This window comes from Perognathus longimembris, chromosome 15, assembly GCF_023159225.1.
Source record: "Perognathus longimembris pacificus isolate PPM17 chromosome 15, ASM2315922v1, whole genome shotgun sequence".
Classification (NCBI taxonomy): domain Eukaryota; kingdom Metazoa; phylum Chordata; class Mammalia; order Rodentia; family Heteromyidae; genus Perognathus; species Perognathus longimembris.
The window spans coordinates 23,244,954-23,268,125 of NC_063175.1; the positions used below are offsets into that span (position 1 = coordinate 23,244,954).

General features: G+C 37.9%; 1 protein-coding gene across 4 annotated transcripts in view; it reads right to left on the reverse strand.

The window, feature by feature from the left end:
* The window catches only part of Chst9 (carbohydrate sulfotransferase 9), a 232,729-nt gene that overhangs the window by 29,677 nt on the left and 179,880 nt on the right, over positions 1 to 23,172 (reverse strand). For all 4 annotated transcript variants that reach the window (XM_048363248.1, XM_048363250.1, XM_048363247.1 and 1 more), the window contains one exon: positions 618 to 655. In XM_048363248.1, coding sequence (XP_048219205.1) covers positions 618 to 655 — 38 coding nt within the window. The remainder of the gene's footprint in view (positions 1 to 617; positions 656 to 23,172) is intronic.

Here is a 23,172-nt window from a genome sequence, read left to right on the forward strand (position 1 = left end):
GCAATATTTTGCCATAGACCGGTGTCCGAGTTCTCAGTCCAGTGCACAGGCCACAGGTGGGGACCCTGAAGCTCATTGGACCTACAGAAGTTGCAGGTGGAGTGAGTACCTTGGGCTCCTGGGGAATGCCTTCCTTGGTTCCTTCCTATGTGTGGGTAGATGCCTTAAGTCCCGTCAAAAGTCATATAGAAGGACTCCATGTAACTGAACCTATAAATACTAGACCAGTAAGAAGACCCATTAAGAAAAGAAATAGGAAAGATGCTAGCGAGATGACATGAGAAAGGAAAGTTTTAGTTTTAATTTTAGTTTTCGATGAATCATAGTCACTTTAGTCTAGGGAATAACAGACCAAAGTTTCTATTTTCTGCCAAGGCAGTGGCTACATCATGGTCAGAGGAGCATGATGATATCAGAAATGCCACAGTCCAGTAGTCGTGGTGTTCGCCATTTTGGAGTAGGGTGGGGCAAAGGAAAGGAATAGTGTTGGAGGCGGGGAAAGAAAGTCATGCTCACTTCTAACAACTGGCATGCATCTTATTAACATGAACAAATGTTTACATATTGGTATTTGAAATAAAATTCTATATTACAGATTATGAGAATTAAACAAATACCTGGTTGGCAATATGCTCCTGGAGTTTTTCTGTAGTCACTGAAAGAGAAACAAAAAAAAAATACATTTTATATGAAAAGCATAAAAATCAATTAAAACATGCACATTGACTGTTCTGTTCTCAGTTGTAACTCTCATAGTAAGGTTTGTATTTCAATATAGATATTTGAAATTATTCCAATAATGTTGTGTGTGGTGGGGGGAGGGTTTGAATCAAAGTCTGAAAACTGTATTAGGCTCAGATCACAGAAAATGAAGTAGAAATCCAATAAGACTTAAGAGAAATGTGCACAACAGCTAGTCATCATGTTTCCAAAAAATGACATGCTATGGAAATTTATGCCTAAACTGAGCTTATGAAATCCTGAAAGCAAGACAAGGAGATTTGAGGTGTCAAATGGCTGCTGCACCATTTTTTGTTTGTTTGTTTTGTTTTTGTTCACACAGTCTTGTTATATAAACTAGGCTGGTCTGAATTACATAATCCTTTTGCTGCAACTTCCCATGCAAAATATTTCTCTCATTTGGGGAGTGACAAAGACATGATACTACTTTGTTAGTATGGAATTCTGGAGATGGAAGTATAAGTAACAGTTCTGTAGATTGTAAATTGGTTGGGATAGAAAAAAAGAATTCAGGATTATGCCTGAAAGGTCATAGAGAGAAATAAAACAGTAAGGATTCTAAAATATTGAATCTCATTCATGTGGAATGTCTTAAAAGAGGCCAATGCCACATCCATTTTAAATAGAGTAAGTAAAAGTCTCAAAAATGATAAACAACCAACCACCAGAAAAGTATAGAAAGTAACAGGGTTCTTCTTTTTTGTGTGTGAACAACTTAATATGTTACATATACTTTACGAAACATCTTTTTAGAATAGACTAATGCTAATTGAGATAACTGAAGAGTCACAGGTAGTTTCAAGGAGTAATACAGAAGGACTATTTGTACCTTTTACTCAATTTCCATCAGTGGTAACATCTTGAAAATCAAGACTCATATATTAATGGAATATGAAGAGGACATATGCAGCATGTAACCTTTTGGGATGGGTGTTTTTCACTTAGTATATTTCTCTAGGGATTTGCCCAGATTGATGTGTGTATCCGCAGTGTGTTTGTTTTCCTTGCTGAGTACTGGTCCATGGCTATACAACATTTTAACTATTCACTTATTCAAGGACATCTGGGTAGTTTTGAGGATTGAGCTACTATGAATGAAGTTTCTAGAAACATTTATGTGTAAAGAGTTATTCCTCTGGAATAAATGATTAGGGGTATAGTTGTATAGTAGTTGATATTTAGTTGTTTAAGAAACTGCGCAACATTTTAAAGCTACATCAGTAAAAGAAACTTACTTGCTAATCAACCAATTTTAAGCACATGAAAACTTTGCCAAATTTTGCACTATCTTCCAACATGTTAAAAATAGCTGCTCCTGACTCTAGCTCTCTCATGAAAGGAGAGGATGATGAGTTAAAAGAAATTATTAGATTTCTCATAGAAGGGCCTGAAGTTGACTTCTCATGATTTCTGGACCATACCAAATATTTTGTATTGGTTCCCAACTGAGTCTCTAAGTATTTTTATGACAGGGATCAAAAGTTCCTTTGTTTGGTTCTATTTTATACAGCATCTTTAATATAGTTTTTTATTAAGTACACAATAAGTATTCCAGATTCTGGTACCTGAAATAAAAGATAAAGTGAACTCTGTACAACTTAGCTCATGATTTTTTTACTTTCCCTAAGGATCACTGACAATCTAAATTGTCCTTTTAGTTTGAATGAGCCAAAGTTCCATTTCTTTCATTAATTACCCTTTGCTAAGACCAATTTTTGTGGCACAGCTATGGTCAATATACATCAGTTTTCTAAAATTCATATAAAATTTCATTGTGTACTATACGTAAATTTAAAAAAATGCATTGAATACTTATAAGTAGAATGCCTCTATGCAGAATCTGAGGCACCAAGTGATGGTTAGGACTCCATGACACAAATGTGGCTCACTTCGGTACAGAGTGGGTACAAATTTCCTTGGCAAATATTCAGAGAGAGAGGCCAGCATTTAGTGATGCGCTTTGCAGTAAGGAAGAGGTGAGTGACAGCAGGTGAAATGAGTGGCAGGGACCCTGCTCATGTACAACTCAGGCAACAAAGGAGAAGTCCTGATGTTGGAGGACTGAGAGCCGAGGCACAGGCTGGCATGGGAATTAGCAGAGCAGTTTGCAGGGACTGAGGCCAGGCAGTTAACTGAGGAACAAGGTGATTCAGGAGGCAGACAGTTCATATCTGTGAGCTACAGCTACTCACATATAAGAAAACATCTTTTCCTTTGAGCTATTGAAATTCAAATAAATTAAAATACATTATTGTGTTATTATTTTGTCATCCTAATAATTATGATTGTTACTAACACTAACATTTTTGGCTTGCTTATGGACAGTGTGGTGGAGACATGCATATTATTTGACTCATGCAAGAAAGCAAGAGTGGATCCCAATTTAAAAAAACAACAACACAATAACTTAAATCACGCTCAATTTATTCTCTTCATATGTGAAAAAGAGAATTTAAGGAGATAAATTTTAACTGTGTAAGCCTCTGCTAATAAAAGATTAAGAAGCGTGTGGTTTAGCATCTTTCAATTATTATTTTTTTTTTTACCCTAGCATCTTGAATATACAGTGTTTGAGATCTCTGGTTGGATCAACACTATTTTGCTCAGAGGTTTGTGGACTTTGCATACTGATTCTTTCCTGTTTCCAAGTACATTTGCTTTTAGGCTATTTTTATTCACTTTAAAGGAATTTTAATAACTTTCTGTTGACAGCATGGACAGCTGGTCTTGGGAATTAAAGAAAATTCACTTGCTGACTGAGGAAGGAAGTGACATCAATGAGTTTCGGAAGTCAGCCCAGAGGGAGAAATCCGCTTGTGAGAGAGTAGCCTTTCATTGCACTGTATTTATCGAGCAATGCCTTGAGATGCAAATTGCTGTATCAATCAAACCTATGGTGCCTACCTCCAACCAACTCAATGCAAGCTGAAGGAACAATGCCCTGAAACACTAAGAAGAAAACAGATGAGGGGTGCAGGAACCCAGGGGCAAAGTGAATTACGGGGCACTCAAGATCCTGTCTCACCAGTCTATATTTCATTCTCTGTCAGGCCTCAGTTTCTTTGTCTAGAAAATGAGTTTGATGTAAACTGTTGGTAGAAGCCAGTCTGTTTCTGTGACAGATGTCTAAAAAGGCCATGTACTAATCTATATAATGTAGACATTTTATCTTGCCACTTTTGTCCCAATGAGAGCTATAAATTGCTTTGTCTCCTACTGGGAGCTATCTAGAAGTAGGGACAGTTAGGTGTCATCTATAGTTACTACCCTGGTCTTTTGTTAAAAAAAAAAAAAAGCAAAACTATGTTTGCTGCTTTATAACTTTACTGTAGAGCCAGTCAGCAAATCAGAGCTTTCAGTAATAACACTAGTAATACCATTTACCATCACAATAAATAGCATCATTCTCATGAGAATTTCCTTTGACCTCAGTGATCCAGTTTTCCCTGAGTGCTTGTCAATTCCACATGTACATCTGGGTTGTGTTAGGGGAGAATGCCTGTGTGAATGTGTATACATACCTGTGGAAAGGAGAGGTAGAAATGTACCTACATGCATTTTATAGACACAAGGTACTAGATTAAGTTGCTGTACCATTTGGAAAGAAATGGAAAGCCTCGGAAAAGATTTGTTTAGTGAGGTAAATCAGGCCCAGAGAGACAAAGGATGTTTATTTTCCCTTATACATGGGAGCTAGAATTAGCTTATAAATTTCTAAGTAAATGCATTGGGTGTTGTGCAAATGTGTACAAACGTACTAACTGAAATATAGTAGATTCAAATAGTAGATTCAAAACTCAAATAGTATAATCCCTTAGAAAGGCAAAGTCAACGTTTAACAAAATAAACTCTGTAAAGTGGGTACTCAAATGCAGTGGGGTGAGTTCAAGGGGAAAGGAGTAGACAAATGAGGAAGAGAAGAAGGGGAGAATGCAGACAAAAGTTTAATGTATACCTACAAAATTAAGAAGATTGAGGGAGGGGGAAGGAGGGGACTGATGGTGGAAAATGTTGAAAGAGAAGACACTGATCAAGATGCATTGCATTCATAAACTGCTTTGTTAAATGGCAACTCCTCTGTACAACTACTTAAAGATACATTATGTGTCATTAGCAACTGCTTCTGCTAACATTCTGCCTAGATCAAATGCTGCCTCCTCTATGAAGCTTCCACTGATTTTCCATCCCCTTTTTTTATTTGTAAAAAATCCTTCAAAACATTTTAATTGCTCCCATTGTTTCTACAATCAAAGAACATAAGCAGTGCTATACAAATTTAGTCATTGCAGTTGTTTATATGTACTAAAGCCAAAGCAAAATCAGAGTAATTCTACCAGGTGATACAAACAGATAGTGGCCAAGTCAGTAGTAGTAAAGTCTGAAAGTAATATTACACTAGTTCCACTGAATCAGGATTAAATAGAATTTGCATCTTACTTAATATGCATTTCACTAGAGATATTTTAAAGCCCCTTCCTGTGACATAGTTGTATGTGCATAATATCTGTGTGTATGTGCATAATCTCTGTGTGCATGTGTGTATCAGAAACTTATTTTTCTTCCTCTGATTTATTTCTATGCATCTAAAGCACCTAACATATTGTTATGTCCAGAATATATGTTCATTAAATATAATTGTAGAATCAAATGAATGAATTTTATTACAGAGTATCTCCACTTGGGAAGATGATCTGAAAAGCCTATGGCTTGAAAAATAAAGCAAGTGAACATTACCTAGATGTTTCTTAATTAAAATTCCCTTTATCATTGAGTTTGAAATTTGGTTTGGGAGTATAAGTTCTTATATTAGTTGAACTGGTCACTTCGATCATTCCTGTGATCAAATGCATGGGGAAACAAGAATAAAGGGAAGAAAGAGTTTATTTTGTCTCATGGCTTCTCAGTGGGGAAGGCATGATAGAGAAGCTCACATCAGGGTTAGCCAGGAAGTAGAGGGGAAAGAAGGGACCAGCAATAGCCTATAACCTTTGTATGCACAATCTAATAATTGACTTCCTCCAACGGAGGTTCCATCTCCCAAAGTTTTCAGCACTTTCTCAAGTATCACAGCCACCTTGGGACCAAGGGTTGAACAATACATGAGCCTTGGGTATCATTTCATATTCAAATCATGGTATTAGTTATGGAGTCAAAAAGCACTTGCGACTTTTGGCAGAGGAAAATTAAGATAACTTTTTTCCACAATGTTGCTCTTCACCTTGGTTCCTTTTCCCTGTCAAATAGCCTTAACTTTGTTAAAGACCCAAGGATTTATTTTTTCATGTAATGGAATCTGTAACTTGTCTTCAAAATGACTAGAGTCCTCATTGTTCATGCAAAGGACCATTAGCCATGTGGGGTGCTAACCACAGGGGTTTGTCAAGGAGGAGGGGGGCATTGTCAGAGAGTTGTCAGTCCTAATGTATACCTTGTCAGTTCTTGTCAATCATCCCCCAGTGAAAGCTTGTTCCCTGTTAATTAAAGCCACCAAAAGTTTGGGTGTTCTTTCTAAAAAAAAAATAATCTTTAAAAAAAAATAACTTTTTTCACGATGTATTCAAATGAAAGTTTGGGGTTGATTTATGAATCGTAACTAAGCTAAGGACAGAGTTGAGAGAAGATAGATTTCAGTAATTGTCAATAGTAACAAGTTGAACAAGAAATGTACTCACTACCTTACATATGAATCTATAACTCCTCTGTACCACACTTTGACAATAAAGAAAAAAGTTTAATTAAAAAAAAGAAAAAAAAAAGAGTGAAGACCAAGCAGTCAGCATGTCTGATCCAAATTTTAGTTTCCCTACTCACTTCCTGGGTGGCCTTGGGAAAACCACAACCTCTCTGAGCTTCCTCATCAGTGAAATAAGGCACTAAATATACATTCAGAACAATTTTTGATGATCCAATAAGTTCACATATATAAAGACATCAGTACATTACTGGCATCAATAATGAGTTGGTCTAGTTCCCTTTTCCTTGTATCCCAGACATAGTGTGGTGCTGGGGAATAGAACCCAGGGCTTCATGTGTGCAAGGCAAGCACTCTACCACTAGGCCATATTCCCAGCCCAGGATCTGTAAGTTTTTGAAAAAGTAAATTTCCTATTTGTTCTTTATCTTCAGAAGTGGTGAGAAATTCTAACCTTAAAAAATTAATTGAGGGTTGATCAAGTAAGTTTACATTCCCACCAACCTGTAATAGGGTTCCTTTTGGCCACCTCCCCTCCAGCATTTGTTATTACTAATTTTCTTGATAATGGACATTCTTACTGGGGTGAGATGGAATCTCAGTGTTGTTTTGATTTGCATTTCTTTTATAGCCAGTGATGTTGAGTACTTCCTCATGTGACTCTTGGCCATTCTCATTCCTCTTCAGAGAAGGAAGTCTCTTTTTAGGTCTTTAGCCCATTTGTTGAGGGGCAGTTGGTTCCTTGAGAATTTGTTTTGGAGGAATTTAATTTTTTGAGTTCTAGTTTCCTCAAAAGGCTAAACATAGAGCTCCCCTATGACCCAGCAACCCTACTTTTTGGCATCTACCCAAAAGAATACAAGCAAGGCCACAGTCAAGCCACCAGCTTCTATGTTCATCACAGCACAATTTGTCATCGCTAAAATATGGAACCAATCCAGATGCCCCTCAGTAGATGAGTGGATCAAGACATTGTGGTTTATATACACAATGGAATTCTATGCCTCTATCAGAATGAATGACAGACACTGCCCCATTTGTAAGGACACGGAAGGACTTGGAAAAAATTATACTAAGTGAAGTGAACCAGACCCAAAGAAACATAGCCTCTATGGTTTCCCTCATCAGGAATAATTAGTACATGTCTAGTATTATCCTAGCAGAAGAGCACAATAGCTCAATAGCTATCTACATATGAACACATAAGATGATACTAAGTGAAATGAACTCCTCCAAGTTATGGAAACAAGTGGTTTATCATTGTTGTTGTTATTTTCAACATACCATGTGAAATTATGCCCTTTTTCTTTTGTCTTTCTTTCCCATAGTTTAAGCCCTGATGTCACTGTAACTGATTTTGGTACCCTGGATATTGTAGAGACGTGTATTGGAATTAGGGAAGGGAAAGGGAATGTCAAAATCAAGAGACAAAGGGTAAAAAGACAAACCAAGGCAACAGCAATACTTACAAAACTATATGGTATAAACCAACTGTACAACTCAAGGTGGGAGAGGGAAATGAGGAGGGGGAGGGGGGAAGTGAAGGAGGAGGTAACAAGTTGGATAAGTAATGTACACACTGCCCTATGTATGAAACTGTAACCCCTCTGTACATCACTCTGAAAATAAAGAAATGAAAAAAAATAATAAATTGAGGGAAGGGGGTGACATTGTCCAAAAAGAGATGCACTCATTTTCTGACTTAGGTAACTGTAACTAGACCTCTGTACATTGCCTTATAATAACAGCAAATAAAAATTATTTTTTTCAAACGAGATATGTTTTATTCTGCAAATTCAAGTAAGTTTTCTACCCTCAAGGGAAACAAAAACACCCCTCAAATCATGCCTAGACATTTTACTTGGCTAATTTAAAGATTATTAAGGACTGAGAAATAAGTATTTTTTTCTTAGCTTTTTCACCTATGTAAGGCTAGAATTAGCAATGAGAGTTGATCATAGTATGAATACTAGCCAGTCACTTAACTCTTTCATGCTGATAGAAATGATATAAGGAAGATTAAGATTCTACAGCAAAAAAGCTGAAGCCATGACTTTTTAGGTGATCTTTTTGTATTCGCAGTGTGTAAGCCCATGACATGTTTTAGGCCTATGGGTCAAGCAGCAAAGGTAAAAAACAAATAGGCACTCAATGGGTAGCTCCTTATGCTACCATGTTCTTGGCATCCACCTATTATTAATAATTTAATAATATTATTAATTTTTGTTTTACATAATTAAAATTAATTAAAGCCTATTGATTGGAATAAAAAGTGATGAAGTTTCTTTTTTCATGAAGCATGTTTTTGAAGATCATTATTATTTTTTACTTAGCAGTATATATATATATATATTAATTACTTTGTTTCATGATAGTGATAGAATACATTTCTATATTTTAACTTCTATTTGGAAAACATATAAATCTGATCAGATTAGTTGAGGGTGATAATTTGAATGAGTCACTTAAACCCATGTATTCCTTAAACCATTTTATACAGAAATTGTTATGTGATTTCCCATTTTTAAAAACTTCCATTCTTCTTTCTCTAAAAAAATCCACAATACACAAATCTTTTCAGCTTTATGGTGCAAGCAAATAATGTTAATTCAGTTAGAGTAATGTAGTGAGGGTTTATCATACTGTAGTTTTTACATTTATACACACACAAGGAGTATAAATAGGAATTGAAGATGGCAATTTATTGTCTCTCACTGTCTTTTTATTTTCTTTCTCTCCCAACCAACTTAAAGTCAATAATGTTTTGGTTGTTTGAGCTACCAATCACAATCTTGTACAACTAAAAATCTGTTTTCCCAGGCTTTGATTATATTTGCTACTTGTACACAGTTTTTTCTTCTTTATTAGAAAATATTTGCTATATAAAAAGTAGTCATAACACCATGGTGCTGACTTTTGGTTTAAGTAATCAGATACACGATGCTTTTTCTGTAACAACACAGAGCTTAGGAAAGATCTGTTTCATAAAGGGTCTCTGAACACCACTTTTCATTTTAAATTGCTGCCTAAGGTTTCTTTCTCACACATCAGAGCATGTGTGAAATCTAAATCAGTTTTATTGATATTTAGTAGCCATGATAAAAAATAAATCGAACACTCTTTAACAGGACTTACACAGCTATAAAAATACCTCACTGCTGGAGTTGGGTGAGGTGATTTTCTGAAGGTCTGTGGTAAAGACAGAGAATCAGCTGGAAGATTGTGGCAGTGCCCTGGAGGAGGGATGAGAAGGTCCTGAGACAAGGCTACTTGCCTCTGCTTGCAGAGGGGTAGCCATTCCAGAAAAATGCAGAATACAAAACTGGCTGGTTGGTAGTAAGAGGAAGAAATCAGTTCAGCTCACAGGTGGAAAGAATGAATTCTGTTGAATAGTGGTGCCAGCCAAGTGATACATTTTAGAAAGTAAACAAATGAGCTTTCATACCTGGTTTCGGTACCTACAGGACACCAAAGGATGGAAATGTTGGGCAGGCAGATGAACACATGACTCCCAAACTCTAGAGAGCAGTCTGAACTTCAAATTGAGGTTCAGAGAGGTCATTTAGAGCATTGGGTAGAGTAATAATTACAATAATGCTCAAAGATAAGTGAGGGCATGACAAAAAGATATTGGAGCTAATTTAAGAGTTCTTCACTGAAAAAAATGTACACACCAAAAAGTAGGATTATATATATATTTTTTCTATTTTGTAGTACTATGGCTTGCACTCAGGTCCTAGGCACTATCTCTGAGCTTTTTTGCTCATGGTGGGTACTCTATAATTTGAGCACCAGTTCCACTCCCAGGTTTTTGGTGGTTAATCGGACATAAAAGTCTCATGAATATTCTTGCCTAGCTTTTAACTTCCTGAGTAGTTAAGATTACAGGCATCAGCCACAGGTGCCCAGCAGAAGAATTATAATGGATTGCAATACAAAAAGTTAGGTAAGTGAGATGTGGGTAGAGACTAATGATAGGAAGACTATAATCTCTAAATCTCAGGTTTTTAAAAACAATAGAGCAGTCCCAGATGTGCATCCAATTGAGGCCATCAGAACCAGAGGCCAAATTAAAACGGGGAGCTCATGACTATAGCAAGTTTCTTCCAGAACTATACGACTTTTGAGTTCCATGAGCATAACTCCAATTTATACTAAAAGAAGGTTGAAAGCAATGGTGCCAGTGAGGGGTCCAATTTTGCTTTACTGCCACTTGTTTTTATTCAAATGGCACTTGCCTTATTCAAATTGTAATTGCTGATTCAGAGGTCTGGGAAAGAATGACAAGTGAAGGAGGGAGGGGGGTATGAGGGACAAGGTAACAAACAGTACAAGAAATGTATCCGATGCCTAATGTATGAAACTGTAAACTCTCTGTACACCAGTTTGATAATAAAAATTTGAAAAAAAAAAAAAAAGAATGACAAGTGAAACACGCTTCCCATTCTAGGATTTCGTCTAGGAAATCCTGGAAGACTTCACCACACCAAGTTTCATCTGCGTGTGTATTCCAGGCTGTGAAAAGTGCAATCTGAGGACATATGAGGTCCTGTGTGGAGGGACACTAGGGAAGGTACAGCAAATCATCCAGTGTGACTCTCCTACAAACAACCAGGAAATATTGACGTGGATGCATTTAATAAAAAAAATAACAAGTCACCGAAGATTCATGATGGATCTATTTTTATTGAAATGCACATAATTTTAATGAAAGCATGACTCTGGGTGATAAATTCATGGGTGAATTGCCATTCCGTTTGTTTCCCTAAACAGTCTTCTATAATGAGCTGTGTTATATGTACAATTAGGATTGAATTTCAAATAGATTGAAAAATGTGATATAAATCTTTACTTGTGGCACAACTATGATAATAAACAAGCAGTATTTCCACCTGATATGCTTTAATACTAGCTAATCAAGAGGCTAAGATATGAAGGTTGTGGTTCAAAGCCAGTCAGGACAGAAAAGTCTGAGAGGGTCCCAGTAATTGGCAAAAGACTAAATTGGAGGGATGGTGCAGGTAGAAGTTTATCATCCATGAGTAAGAAAGCCAAGCATTAACCACAGGCAGAGGGCTTCCTTTATGACAACCCATTTTTGCCAGAACTAAGTCATTCAATCACAGCAGCACGTCTCCTCCAAGACCATCACCCTATGGCCTCACCTCTTCAAGGTCCCACCACTGCTCTTTCCCATGGACAAGGCCTCCATGAACCTTCGAGAGACACCCTGAAGAAGTAGTCAAACCATAGACCTGGCTTGTAGGTGTCAGGATCACAAGTCATAATTTTACTTATTTCATCTGCATTTTCTAATTTTTTTCCTAACAACCATTGAGTTAATAATAAGTAATAACACATCACTGAGACCTGACATTGGCCTTGCACTTGAGGGCTGGCGCTCTACCACTTGAGCTGCCTCCAAAGCCAAGGAAGCTGCTTCCTACTAAGTATTGAATAAGGCCTCAATTTATTCAAAATGTTTCCATTCTTATTTTATCTCAAAGCTAGCCTTGGAAAACCCACTCCTCTGCTTCTTCCTGAGACAAGAGGAGCACTGGATTTTTTCTAATATCTGCAAGAATGCACACTTTATTGAGACTTGGCATGGTCTCCAGATACCCAAAACTCTGAGTCCTGGTGAGTCATCAGATGTGTCATTACCACAGTGCTGGTGCATCAGGATCTAGTGCCTCCCCATGACTACTCACAAAAGCTGGAGCTGCTGCTTATTTATGGAGCCTTTGGGTTTGATTTTAAGACGATGGAGCATGAAAAGATTAGCTGCCTCCAAGCTCCCCCATCTGTTCAAATAGTAAACTTCACCAAGCCAGAGGGTACTGGGCAAGCATTCAACTTTGTATTTTTAAAGACCATTAACAACAACAACAACAACTGAAATAACTATGTGATTTTTTAAATGAAAACATCAATTTCAATTTATAGTGATAGAATGTAGTGATGGAGGTCACAGGGATGGGTTTGCAGATTAATTTGGTTTATTAGTCCTGTGACTTGAGGTAATGTATGTAGCAACTCCACACTGAGATTTTCCTCTGAACTGGGGATGATCGGAATAATTCCCAGCTCATGAGGCTTTGATAGGGCAACGTGAGATTATGCATGTGTCATACTTAACACAGTGCCTGGCACATGGTAAGTGCTCAGTAAATGGAGTCATTTCCTTGCTTTATTTTTTCTCACCATATCTCTTGAAAGGAAAGGAAAAATGATTACACAACCTAGGTATTTGTAGCTAGAGCAGCAAGATCCTAGTTTTTCTTCTTTTTAAAGAAAATATAAACTCAGAGAAAAGTCATAAACTTCACTTAAACTAAGAAAATGGAAGTAGGAGTGAGACTTTGGTATCGCCAACACATATTAGGCTACTTTTAGTACAGTTATAAAGCTTTATAAAAACTGTAGACAAGTTTAAACACAGGCCATTTACTTTGCTCCATTCCTCACATTTAACTTAGCCACTAAGAAAATGGTACAATCATTTATATTTGTATCCAGAAACAGCTCTTTTCTCCTGATATGCAGTTAGCAACCTTAAAAATGTATTGGTTATATATAATATGTATGTTCATTGTTACCCACTCATCTGGCTGCTGGATTGGTGCCCAGATAAGAGCAAGCTACCTCTGCTCTGGCGTGCTCCTCTTTGCCCCCAGCTGACTTGGAGCTGGTAGAACTGTGCGATTGGCCACTCCATAGAGGACAATTACAGATTTGTGCAAGTATAAGTAGGGAGCAGGAGAGGGTGGGAGAGGGAAGAAGGTAGGAAAAGGGAAGAAGACCCTACTTTTTAATTTTTATTTAAAATTTTTTTAATATCAAACTGATGTACAGAGAGGTTACAGTTTCATACGTTAGGCATTGGATACATTTCTTGTACTGTTTGTTACTTCGTCCCTCATTCCCCCCTTCCCCCTCCCCCTTTCCCTTCCTCCCCACCCCATGAGTTGTTCAGTAAGGATATTGCTTGACTCTTGAGTTTTATTTGTCTTGATGCATTTGTACTAAGAGAGAAAATCAAATCTGGATCCAGGTGGCAAAAATGGAAGCTCTAATACTTCATGACAGAGTTGCTGTGATGGGCCCAGGAATGCCAAGCACAGACCCCTGGCTCCTGGGACTGTCCTGAGGGCCTGGGGGCCGAAGTCAGCTTCTAAACCCACACTGCTCCCATCTCCAGCAATCTTAATCTTTGCTGCATGTGCCACAGAAATCCCTCTGTGACATAGGGGTATGTTGCAATGGTGAAAAGTGTGGCATGGCTGGGGATATGGCCTAGTGGCAAGAGTGCTTGCTTTGTATACGTGAGGCCCTGGGTTCAATTCCCCAGCACTACATATACAAAAAAAAATGGCCAGAAGTGGCGCTGTGGCTCAAGTGGCAGAGTGCTAGCCTTGAGCAAAAAGAAGCCAGAGACAGTGCTCAGGCCCTGAGTCCAAGCCCCAGGACTGGCCAAAAGAAAAAAGAAAAAAAAAAGTGTGGCAAACACTGCCTTGTGGAAGGCAGTGTCTTCCCACAGCTTCAAGCTGTGTCCATTCAGACCGGTGCTAAAGGACACATGGGGCCCTGATTTGGTATTTCCAAACAGCCTAAGAAGGAAGCTGGAAGCAACTGATATGAGGAAGGTGGATAGCACAAAAAATACAAGGGAGGGAGAAAACCTGAAGGTTTATTTGCAAAATGGTCACTGGATATCGTCATTTTAAGTGAAATAACAATGCATGATCTTTCTCATATGTGGAATCTAAACCTAAGAAATAATTAATGATACATGTATATACAATATTCAGGGTACTAAAATCAATTACAGTGCTATCAGGGGTAAATCCACGGGAAGGGAATATGAAAAAACAAAAACAGAAAGAAGAAAAGGGTACAGTTTCATATGGCATGTTGACAATAACTAAAAATGACTCCTGATATCACTGTAACTGATTTTAGTAGCCTCAATATTGTATATATGTGTATTGGAACAAGGGAAGGGAAAGGGAATACCAAAATTGAGAGACATAGGATAGAAAGACAATCCAATGCAATAGCAAAATTTACAAAACTATATGGTGTAAATCAACTGTACAGCTCATTGGGGGGAGAGGGAAATGAGGGGATGGCAGAACAAAAATGAGGGAGGAAGTAACAAGTTGGATAAGAAATGTACTCACTCTCTTACACATGAAACTGTAACCCCTCTGTACTTCATTGTGACAATTAAAAAAAGGGAAAAATAATGAATGACACGAACATCACGTGTAGAGTCTGGAGTTGGGGAATGAATGGAGGAGAGAGTGGAGAGAGCCAGAGTGAATGTGACCAAAGCATTTTATAAATGATAACGTTTATTTAAAAGTGTTCAAAAAAGTGGGGAGCGAGGATAAGAAAGAATAGCAGAAGTGGTGAGCATTATTTGTTTGCAGGGAACTAATGAGAGAAAAGGATATAAACACATACACATGTGCGCGCATGCAAGCACACCCACCCACCCACCCACCCCACACACACACACACACACACACACATAAACTGAGTATAAGGAATGATTCACTCCCTATGGCCAGAACTGGGCCAGTTACTCTTTGGGTTTAGAATTTTGCCTGGTGATGACTGGCATGTGAACATCAGATGTGTGTCACTTCATCTGGGGGTCAGCCCCATTCTGTACTGTGCAACTTGACTCATCTCACAAATGCACTCACTTGAGGCAGAGGTATAAGTTCTGTTGGAAGTTTACTTGCTTGTGCATGAGCCATCTGATTTGATAGCAGTGCTACCATTAATAACCATGTGAAAATTTGTGTATGGAAACCTGAGTGAACACACGTCATGTGATTGGTTTACTCCAGTAATGTTTGGTGCTTTTTATAGATTGGCACTCCCAGGCAGCTGGCCATCTGGCTTCCCCTTAATTTAACCTTGGCCTGTAGCATTGGCTTTGGCATCACAGAACTGAGTTTCAAGTTAGGTCTCTACAATGTTGGGCAAGTTATGTAAGACCTACAGATTTCAAATCAGAGAGCTGTAGAGAGCAGCAGACTATTTCATGGCTATGAAGACTAAATAAGACATGTTCACTTACCTTTCGACCCCTAAAACTCAACATAAAGCACTTGTAAAGTCAGTGGAAATGAAGTCACACACACACACACACACACACACACACACACACACACACACACAAATTCCAATCAGAGGCTAAATAAACTCACAGCGATCTGAGAGTTCTGTGGTCAACTGAAGGCCCAGTAAGGAATCCAGATAGAAAATATCTCATAGTAGAAGGAAAGATATTAAAGTGGACAGTGAATGAAGAAAGCCATCTATTATTATCCAGTAAACCTGGATATGCAATTAAATCAGAACAAAGTAATAGTGGGGTATATCTGATCAAGCTACATTATATGTATGACTAGGATTGTCATAATACAACTCCATATTTTGTGAAACCTAACATATACAGCTAAAATGGGGAGAAATGCAAACCTAAAAAAAGCACCAAAAACAAACTTATATAGTTCTCCTCTGTGCATATACCTTATGATGTATTAAGTAAAACTTAGTTGTTTATTTATAATATTCTTTTAATATTTTATCACTAGCTGTTTTTATTTTTTTCTGAAGTCTCAAACTGTTTCAATGGGTAGGTTCAATAGTTTCTTTCATTTGAGATAGGTGTGTTAGGAAAATTTAGTGTTGTTGATAATTTCTAATGATTATTTTTCTGGTAAGCTTAAAAGGCAGAACACTTATGAAGGGTATAATTAATTTGACAGTCATTGTTAAAAATCAAGGAAAAATGTATATGTATAATGGATAGGACACTTTCTTTTTTCTAAAGAAAATACCTTCTAAGTCTCTGAACAAGATTTTGTACACAGTGAAAGTAAATCAAGACCTGAAAAATATACTATTCTCATCTTAAACTAAAAAGCAGATATATGCATTCATTTTGTGTTCATTTGGGTGCACACGTGTGTGTGTGTGTGTGTGTGTGTGTCTGGTAGTGGGGCTTGAACTCAGGGTGCTGTTCCTTAGCTCTTTGGCTCAAGGCCAAATAAAGCGTAGCTACTTAGTTCCAGCTGCCACTTGAGCCATATCTCCACATTTGGCTTTTTGCTGGTTATTTGCAGACAAAAGTTTCATGGACTATCTTACTTGAGTTGGCTTTGAACTATTTAAGGTTTGGATTTCTACGAACAGAACTACAATTCTTTACTATGTTTTTATGAATGTGTGAATATATGTATGTATGCATGTACATATGTATCTGTGTCATTACTGGACTGAACTCACATTTGCTCAGCTTATTCACTTGATTGGTCCTTTATTACTCAAGCCATGTCTCCAGTGAGTATTTTGTTGGTTAATTGGACATGGGTTCTCACAGAGTTTTCTACCTGTACAGGCTTTGAACCACTACCTTCCATATCTAAGCCTTCTAAATAGCTAGAATTATATGTGTGTTACTGGGGCCCGGCTGTCCTTCTGAAATTAAAAAAACAGAACATCATTCTGCCTTAAATTCTTTTGAAATAGGGAGAGAATATGGAAGAATGCACAGAGTACTCCTTGACTTAAACAAAAATCCTTGATGCAGTTCAGGTACTGGTTTAGGATCTTTCTCTCATCACGTGTATCATGTACCTGTGCTGGTGATGTAACTGCTTATAATGGTGGCCTTCCAATGGATGAAACACAGATGTGCCTGTCATACCTTTGTCTTCTCATTAGTCCCATATGTTGGGAACCTTTCATTTAGTGTCATGTTTTGTATCAGTAGTTTTAATTATTGTGGCTGGAGAAATTATACAGTACAGATTAAATATACCTCATTTATCTACTGCCAGAAGATGGATATGATAGACATTTAGGTTTTTTATTCTCACATCAGTCTGACAATCTCTGTATTTTGATTGATGTTCAATCCATTCACTTGTTTTGCATAGGCCTATTGTTTCATATAATTATAAAACTAAACTTTGTACTTTAAAATAATTTAGATTTACATCCAGCTATAAGAAGTAATCGGTTTCTAGGTTGTCTAGCAGTGTTGGTGACTTTGAGTCTCATGGACTCAGCCAATTCTTGGTAATTCAGTGATATGAAAATAAGACCTCATTCCTCTCTAATAAAGACATCCTTCCAAAAGAAGGATGTCTTGTGTGTGCCTGAGGACTTGTTAGGTTAGTTTTAAGACTAATCAAGAAAATACTATACGTACCCCTTTTATTTTGGAAGATGGGTCAAAAGAAAGTATGATGGAAAGATCTGAGTTAACATACATTTATAACATGACAGGGTTTTATTGTGTTATTTTCATAATTTCACCCAAAGCACTTGAACAAATTAGTGGGTTTCATTATGCTGTAGTCATACATATGCATATGTTTGTGTGTGTATGTGTATCTCTCTCTCTATATATATGTAATATCATTAACTTCTCTTCATGCCTTAGTATCCCCCTTTCCTCTCCCACTCCTTTGATCCAGTTAGACAGTCTCCCTTTTATATACGTCTCATCACCATTATTTTTCAGATGGAACCACTGAGGACTTTAGTCAACTTTTTAATGAAATTCTAAAAGTCATCCCATCACATATTTGTTGTAAAACATTTTCCTTATTGAGAGCGCATCAACTGAAAATAAAAAAGGTTCCTTCAATACCAGTCCAACTCCTCATTAGCCCCTGAGCAGCCTCTTGCCTAGCATTCTGAAAGTTCCTGCTCTACATACAAATGATTTGACATTTGTCTTTGTGCCTTTTATGTGCATTCTATACATAATGTTCAGCTACTTCTTTTTTTATTTCATTTAACAGTATATTGCAAATCTCGGTCCTCATAGTCTGACCTTTTTATTGTTAGCCACAGTGCTGTGTTCTACTGAGGATGTTTCATGACTTTTTAAAGCAGACCATGATTGTGTGTAATTAGAAATTTATCAGAAATAATGACTTTGTCAATGAAGCCTCTCGTATTTTTTTTTTTTTTGCCAGTCCTGGGGCTTGAACTCAGGGCCTGAGTACCGTCCCTGGCTTCTTTTTGCTCAAGGCTAGCTAGTACTCTATCACAGTGCCGCTTCTTGCTTTTCTTTTTTTTTTTTTTTGGCCAGTCCTGGGGCTTGGACTCAGGGCCTGAGCACTGTCCCTGGCTTCTTTTTGCTCAAGGCTAGCACTCTGCCACTTGAGCCACAGCGCCGCTTCTGGCTGTTTTCTGTATATGTGGTGCTGGGGAATTGAACCCAGGGCCTGATGTATACAAGGCAAGCACTCTTGCCACTAGGCCATATCCCCAGCCCACGCTTCTTGCCTTTCTTATATATGTTGTACTGAGGAATTGAACCCAGGCTTCTATATGTGAGGCAAGAACTCTTCCATTAGAACATATTCCAATCCTCCTCTCGTATCTTTTTGAGTCATAAAAATATATTCCTTAGGCTAAGTTCTTAGAATTGTAATTAATTCTTAGAATTGGCCAGAGGGGGCATATATATATATATATATATATATATATATGTGATATATGTGTGTATATATATATTTAAAATTTAGCTATTATAACGAAATGACCACAAAATGGTTGTACAAATGTACACACCCACTGACAATGTGTGAACATTTTACATTTTACACTTTGTCTACATCTTGATGGTTTAGCATTGTCAAGCTTTGAAATCAGTGCTATTGTTATCTCATGGCTTTAACCAGCATTTTAAACAGAAAGGATGTGCATTCTTTCATGCTTCTTAATCAATTGTTTTCTTTCTGTGAATTGCTCATTTCCCACAACTGACTTTTTATTTCTAATAGTCACAAAACACAATAGATAAGCCAGATATTTGTGTATTAAATTGCAGGCAGTTTTAAATGTCTTTTGAGTTGGATCTTTAACATTTTTGTATGTGGATGTTTTTTAGATTTTTCAAGTAAATTTATGACATGCTCAATGATATGATATTAATTTTCTTCCATTGTTAGGTAGGTAGGCATTTTTGTATGGCTGAATTAAAGACAATGGGTTATTTACTTCCATAATTTGGGGGATTTTTTTTTTTTAGGAGGGGAGGCAGGATCTCTGTTATGTACCCACCATGGATTTGAGGTTTTGGTCCTTTTACTTCAATATCTTGAGTGATTGCATTTCAAGTGGGCACCATCTGAAATCTTGTCTGACATGAATTGTTAACTTTATTTTTGATGGTTTCTCTGCTTTATAATTTGACACAATTGGACTAATTTTTATATAATGGTGAGGAAAAAATCCAGATATCTTTCCCTTCCCCATGATGAGCCAGTTTCCCTGGTACCATCGATTGAAGTGCACCAACTTTCCCCACTGCTTGCCTTCTTCATTTTTGCTTTACCCTGCATGGGTTCAGTCTCAAGTTTGCTCCATTTCTGCCTGTCTGTCCTTATTTGAGTATGTGCAGCTTGGCATTTTAATATGCATGACTAGCCTTCCTTTTTTATTCTTTATCTTTTTCCTCTACTTCTTATCTAGTAAAAGGTATAGAAGTCTACACAAACAAAAAGTAATATATGATTGTTACTACATACTTAGTAGTTAGGTTCTCATTAAAAAAAAACACTATTTATTCCATGAAGTAGTTCTCAAAAGCCTACAGGAGCAGTATGCCAGTGCCTCACACCTGCAATCCTAGCTACTCTAGAAGCTGAAGTCTGAGGATCATGGCTCAAAGCCAGCCCAGGCAGGAAAGTCCATGACTCTTACTTCCAATTAACCACTAGAGAACCAGAAGTGGCACCTGTGGCTCAAAGTGATAGAGAGTCAGAATTGAGCACAAAAAGGTTCAGGAACAGTGCCCAGGACTTGAGTTTAAGCCCCAGGACCAGACAAAAAAAGCCTACAGGGCCAAGCACTGTTCTCCTTCAGCAGCAAATGAGAGCAAAAAGGATTCTGTTCTTACTAAGCTTGTATGGAATACCAGGGAGGGGTGGAGAGCAAATAAATAGATATAGACTATATAATGTTGGGCTGTTAAGTGAAATGAAGAAAATAAATTAGCATGGTGAGCTAGATAGAGTGAGGGGAAGATGGAGGTATTTTATGTAAGCTATTTGGGGAAGGTTTCCAGAGTGACATTTCAGCTTGCCTTAAATTAGTTAAGCTTCAGTTTATCCTGTTCAGTTTCCTTCTAAATTGTTTGGCCTTGATACTTCAAGGCTAAAATAGAATATGTTTATTAAAATTTGCTCATTTCTGGTCCTCAACATTTTTGTTGGTACTCCCAGAATGGTCCTCAGTTGCCTGAACAAAACTTTCAGGTCGTTTTGCTCCCTTTCTTTCTTGCCCACATGGCCAAGTTGTGGGTTCAGAGGGTCTGCTTTCATAGATCTCCAATGGGTCATGTTCATGGCCAGTATCAGGGTGTGTACTTCAAATTTTCCACAATGAGGTGATTCCTGGTGTCCTCAAACCACTTGTCTCCCACATTTCCATGTCTACAAGGTTGTAATAATAACCATGTCTCCGTATCTACAAGGTTACAATAGTAACTTCAAATACAGCTCTCTGATATTTTTGCCTGTATGGGGAATCCATATCTGCCTTACCTCAGGTTCAAAATCTTCCAATATGTGAGCTTTGTCTGGTTCATAATTTTTCCTTCCAGGTGAGCACTTATGATTTGCTAAAGACACAAGGTCCATTCAATTTTCACAGTAATCCTTTGTGATAGGTCCTACCCAAGGTATCATTAGACAGATGAGTAAACTGAGGCACAGGGACATGAACTGGTTTAACTGGTTCCAGAACCAGCCCACAGATATCAAGCCTTTCAAGCCAAGGAAGTTCTTTAGTCCAGCCTTTTTGCAACCGAGTCAGATGTGTAGCAGGTACTTAGTAAGTATTTATTGAGTGAATTTCTCTGTCTTTTTTCTTTAGTTTTCATATGACAAGTTTTAAATATAAATATACTAAATAGGATTCTATGCAGGAAAGGGAAATCAGAAGGGTACCAGTTCAAAATAAGCCTGGGTGAATATTCAACCAGAGTTGAATATGCTTCCTTCTACCATTTCAGATTCCTTGCTGTAGGTGATGATGCAATGCTGGTCCTCCTGGCAATAACTGTCTCCCCAGCCCAATGTCTGCTCATCTAGTTGTCTGAAGCCCAGTTTCCCTAGCCCTTCACAGTCCCTGTCTCTAATCATCCTTGCCTATAGGGGTTGCTCTACTTCTGGGCCTTCAGGATGGTTTCAGGTTGTGTCACCACCACACAATGGAGCATGTGACTTTGTATATGTGACCTGCAGCTATATACACTGAAACTAGACTGCAGATGAATATATGATAGACTCAGTGGCTTATTCCACTGGGCTCATACAGCTCATTCTTAATGTTGACTGTTGACAAAGTTAGCCATAAGACATATTTAATGGACTAAAGCCTGAATCCTGATATTGGTGGTAACCTTGGTTACTTAGTTTACCTATTTAGGCATTACTATGGATTAAATTTAAGCCTTTTTCCTTGCTCAGACACTTGATCCACCTGGTAAAGTTTTACTTTTGCCCAGGTCAATGCAATTTGATTGTCTTACCTATGCTTCCCTGTGTAGCTGGAACCACAGATATGTGTCATTATACCCAGCTAGTTTGTCGAATGGGTCTTGCTATTATTTTCACCCAGGCTTATTTTGAACTGGTACCCTTTTGATTTCCCTTTCCTGCATAGAATCCTACTATTTAGTATATTTATATTTAAAACTTGTCATATGAAAACTAAAGAAAAAAGACAGAGAAATTCACTCAACAAATACTTACTGAGTATCTGCTACACATCTGACTCGGTTGCAAATAGCAATGAGTGATTGAATAGACTTAGAAGAGGACAGGCTACAAAGCAATAACAAATGCTCACTAGCTCCCAGTAGCTTAAAATGAATGCCTTATTCCTTGATCATATTAGACATCCTTCGATATCTGCAGAAGGATTTTTCTCTAATAATACAGAGACTAAACATGATTGAATAGCCTATAGGCTTGAAAGGTGAGGGATTCTCCATCAAAACAGAAAGGGACATGGAAATTATGCCTAGGCTGTGAAAGGCTCTGTGCACAGTGGCACCCATCCATTCTCTCTTCCATCTGCTAGCCAAAGCGGGTAACACAGCACCATGCACACTCAGGTAGTCAGGGAAATGCACTCCCACAGTGGGCCTGGAAGGAGGAAGGCCCAAATATTGGTGGATAGCTCACTCACATTCTAGAGGCAAGGATCTCTGTCTTCTAGAACTGTTCTAGCCTCAGGTAGGGACCTAGACTGTAAATAACAGATACACTAGGTAAGTTAATCATCAAATGTGTTACAAGACGTAGAACAGGGTAGGAGAGTGTCAGGTAGAGAACCACAGGATGGTCACTGAGATGGTGAGGATGAATACGTGTTGAAAAACATAAAGAAGTTGGTCATATCTATCCTTGGACAGTGGTTCCAGGTGGAGGGAGCAGCAGTGAAGAGCCCTCAAGTGAGGCCATCTTCAAATGCTTATGGAACAGCAGGGAAGTCTGTGTGACTGTGGAAAATGGGGAGGAGCAGAGTCTGGATTGCCTAAGTTAGACTTCTTGGAGCCTTTGACCCTTTGTAGAGTTCTGGTTTTTGACCTGGAGAACCAAGGGAAGGTGTGAGGAACAGAAAGCAAAAAACAAAAGCAAAACATGACTTAACTCTACCTTTCAAAGGATCTGTATTGAAGATGGGTT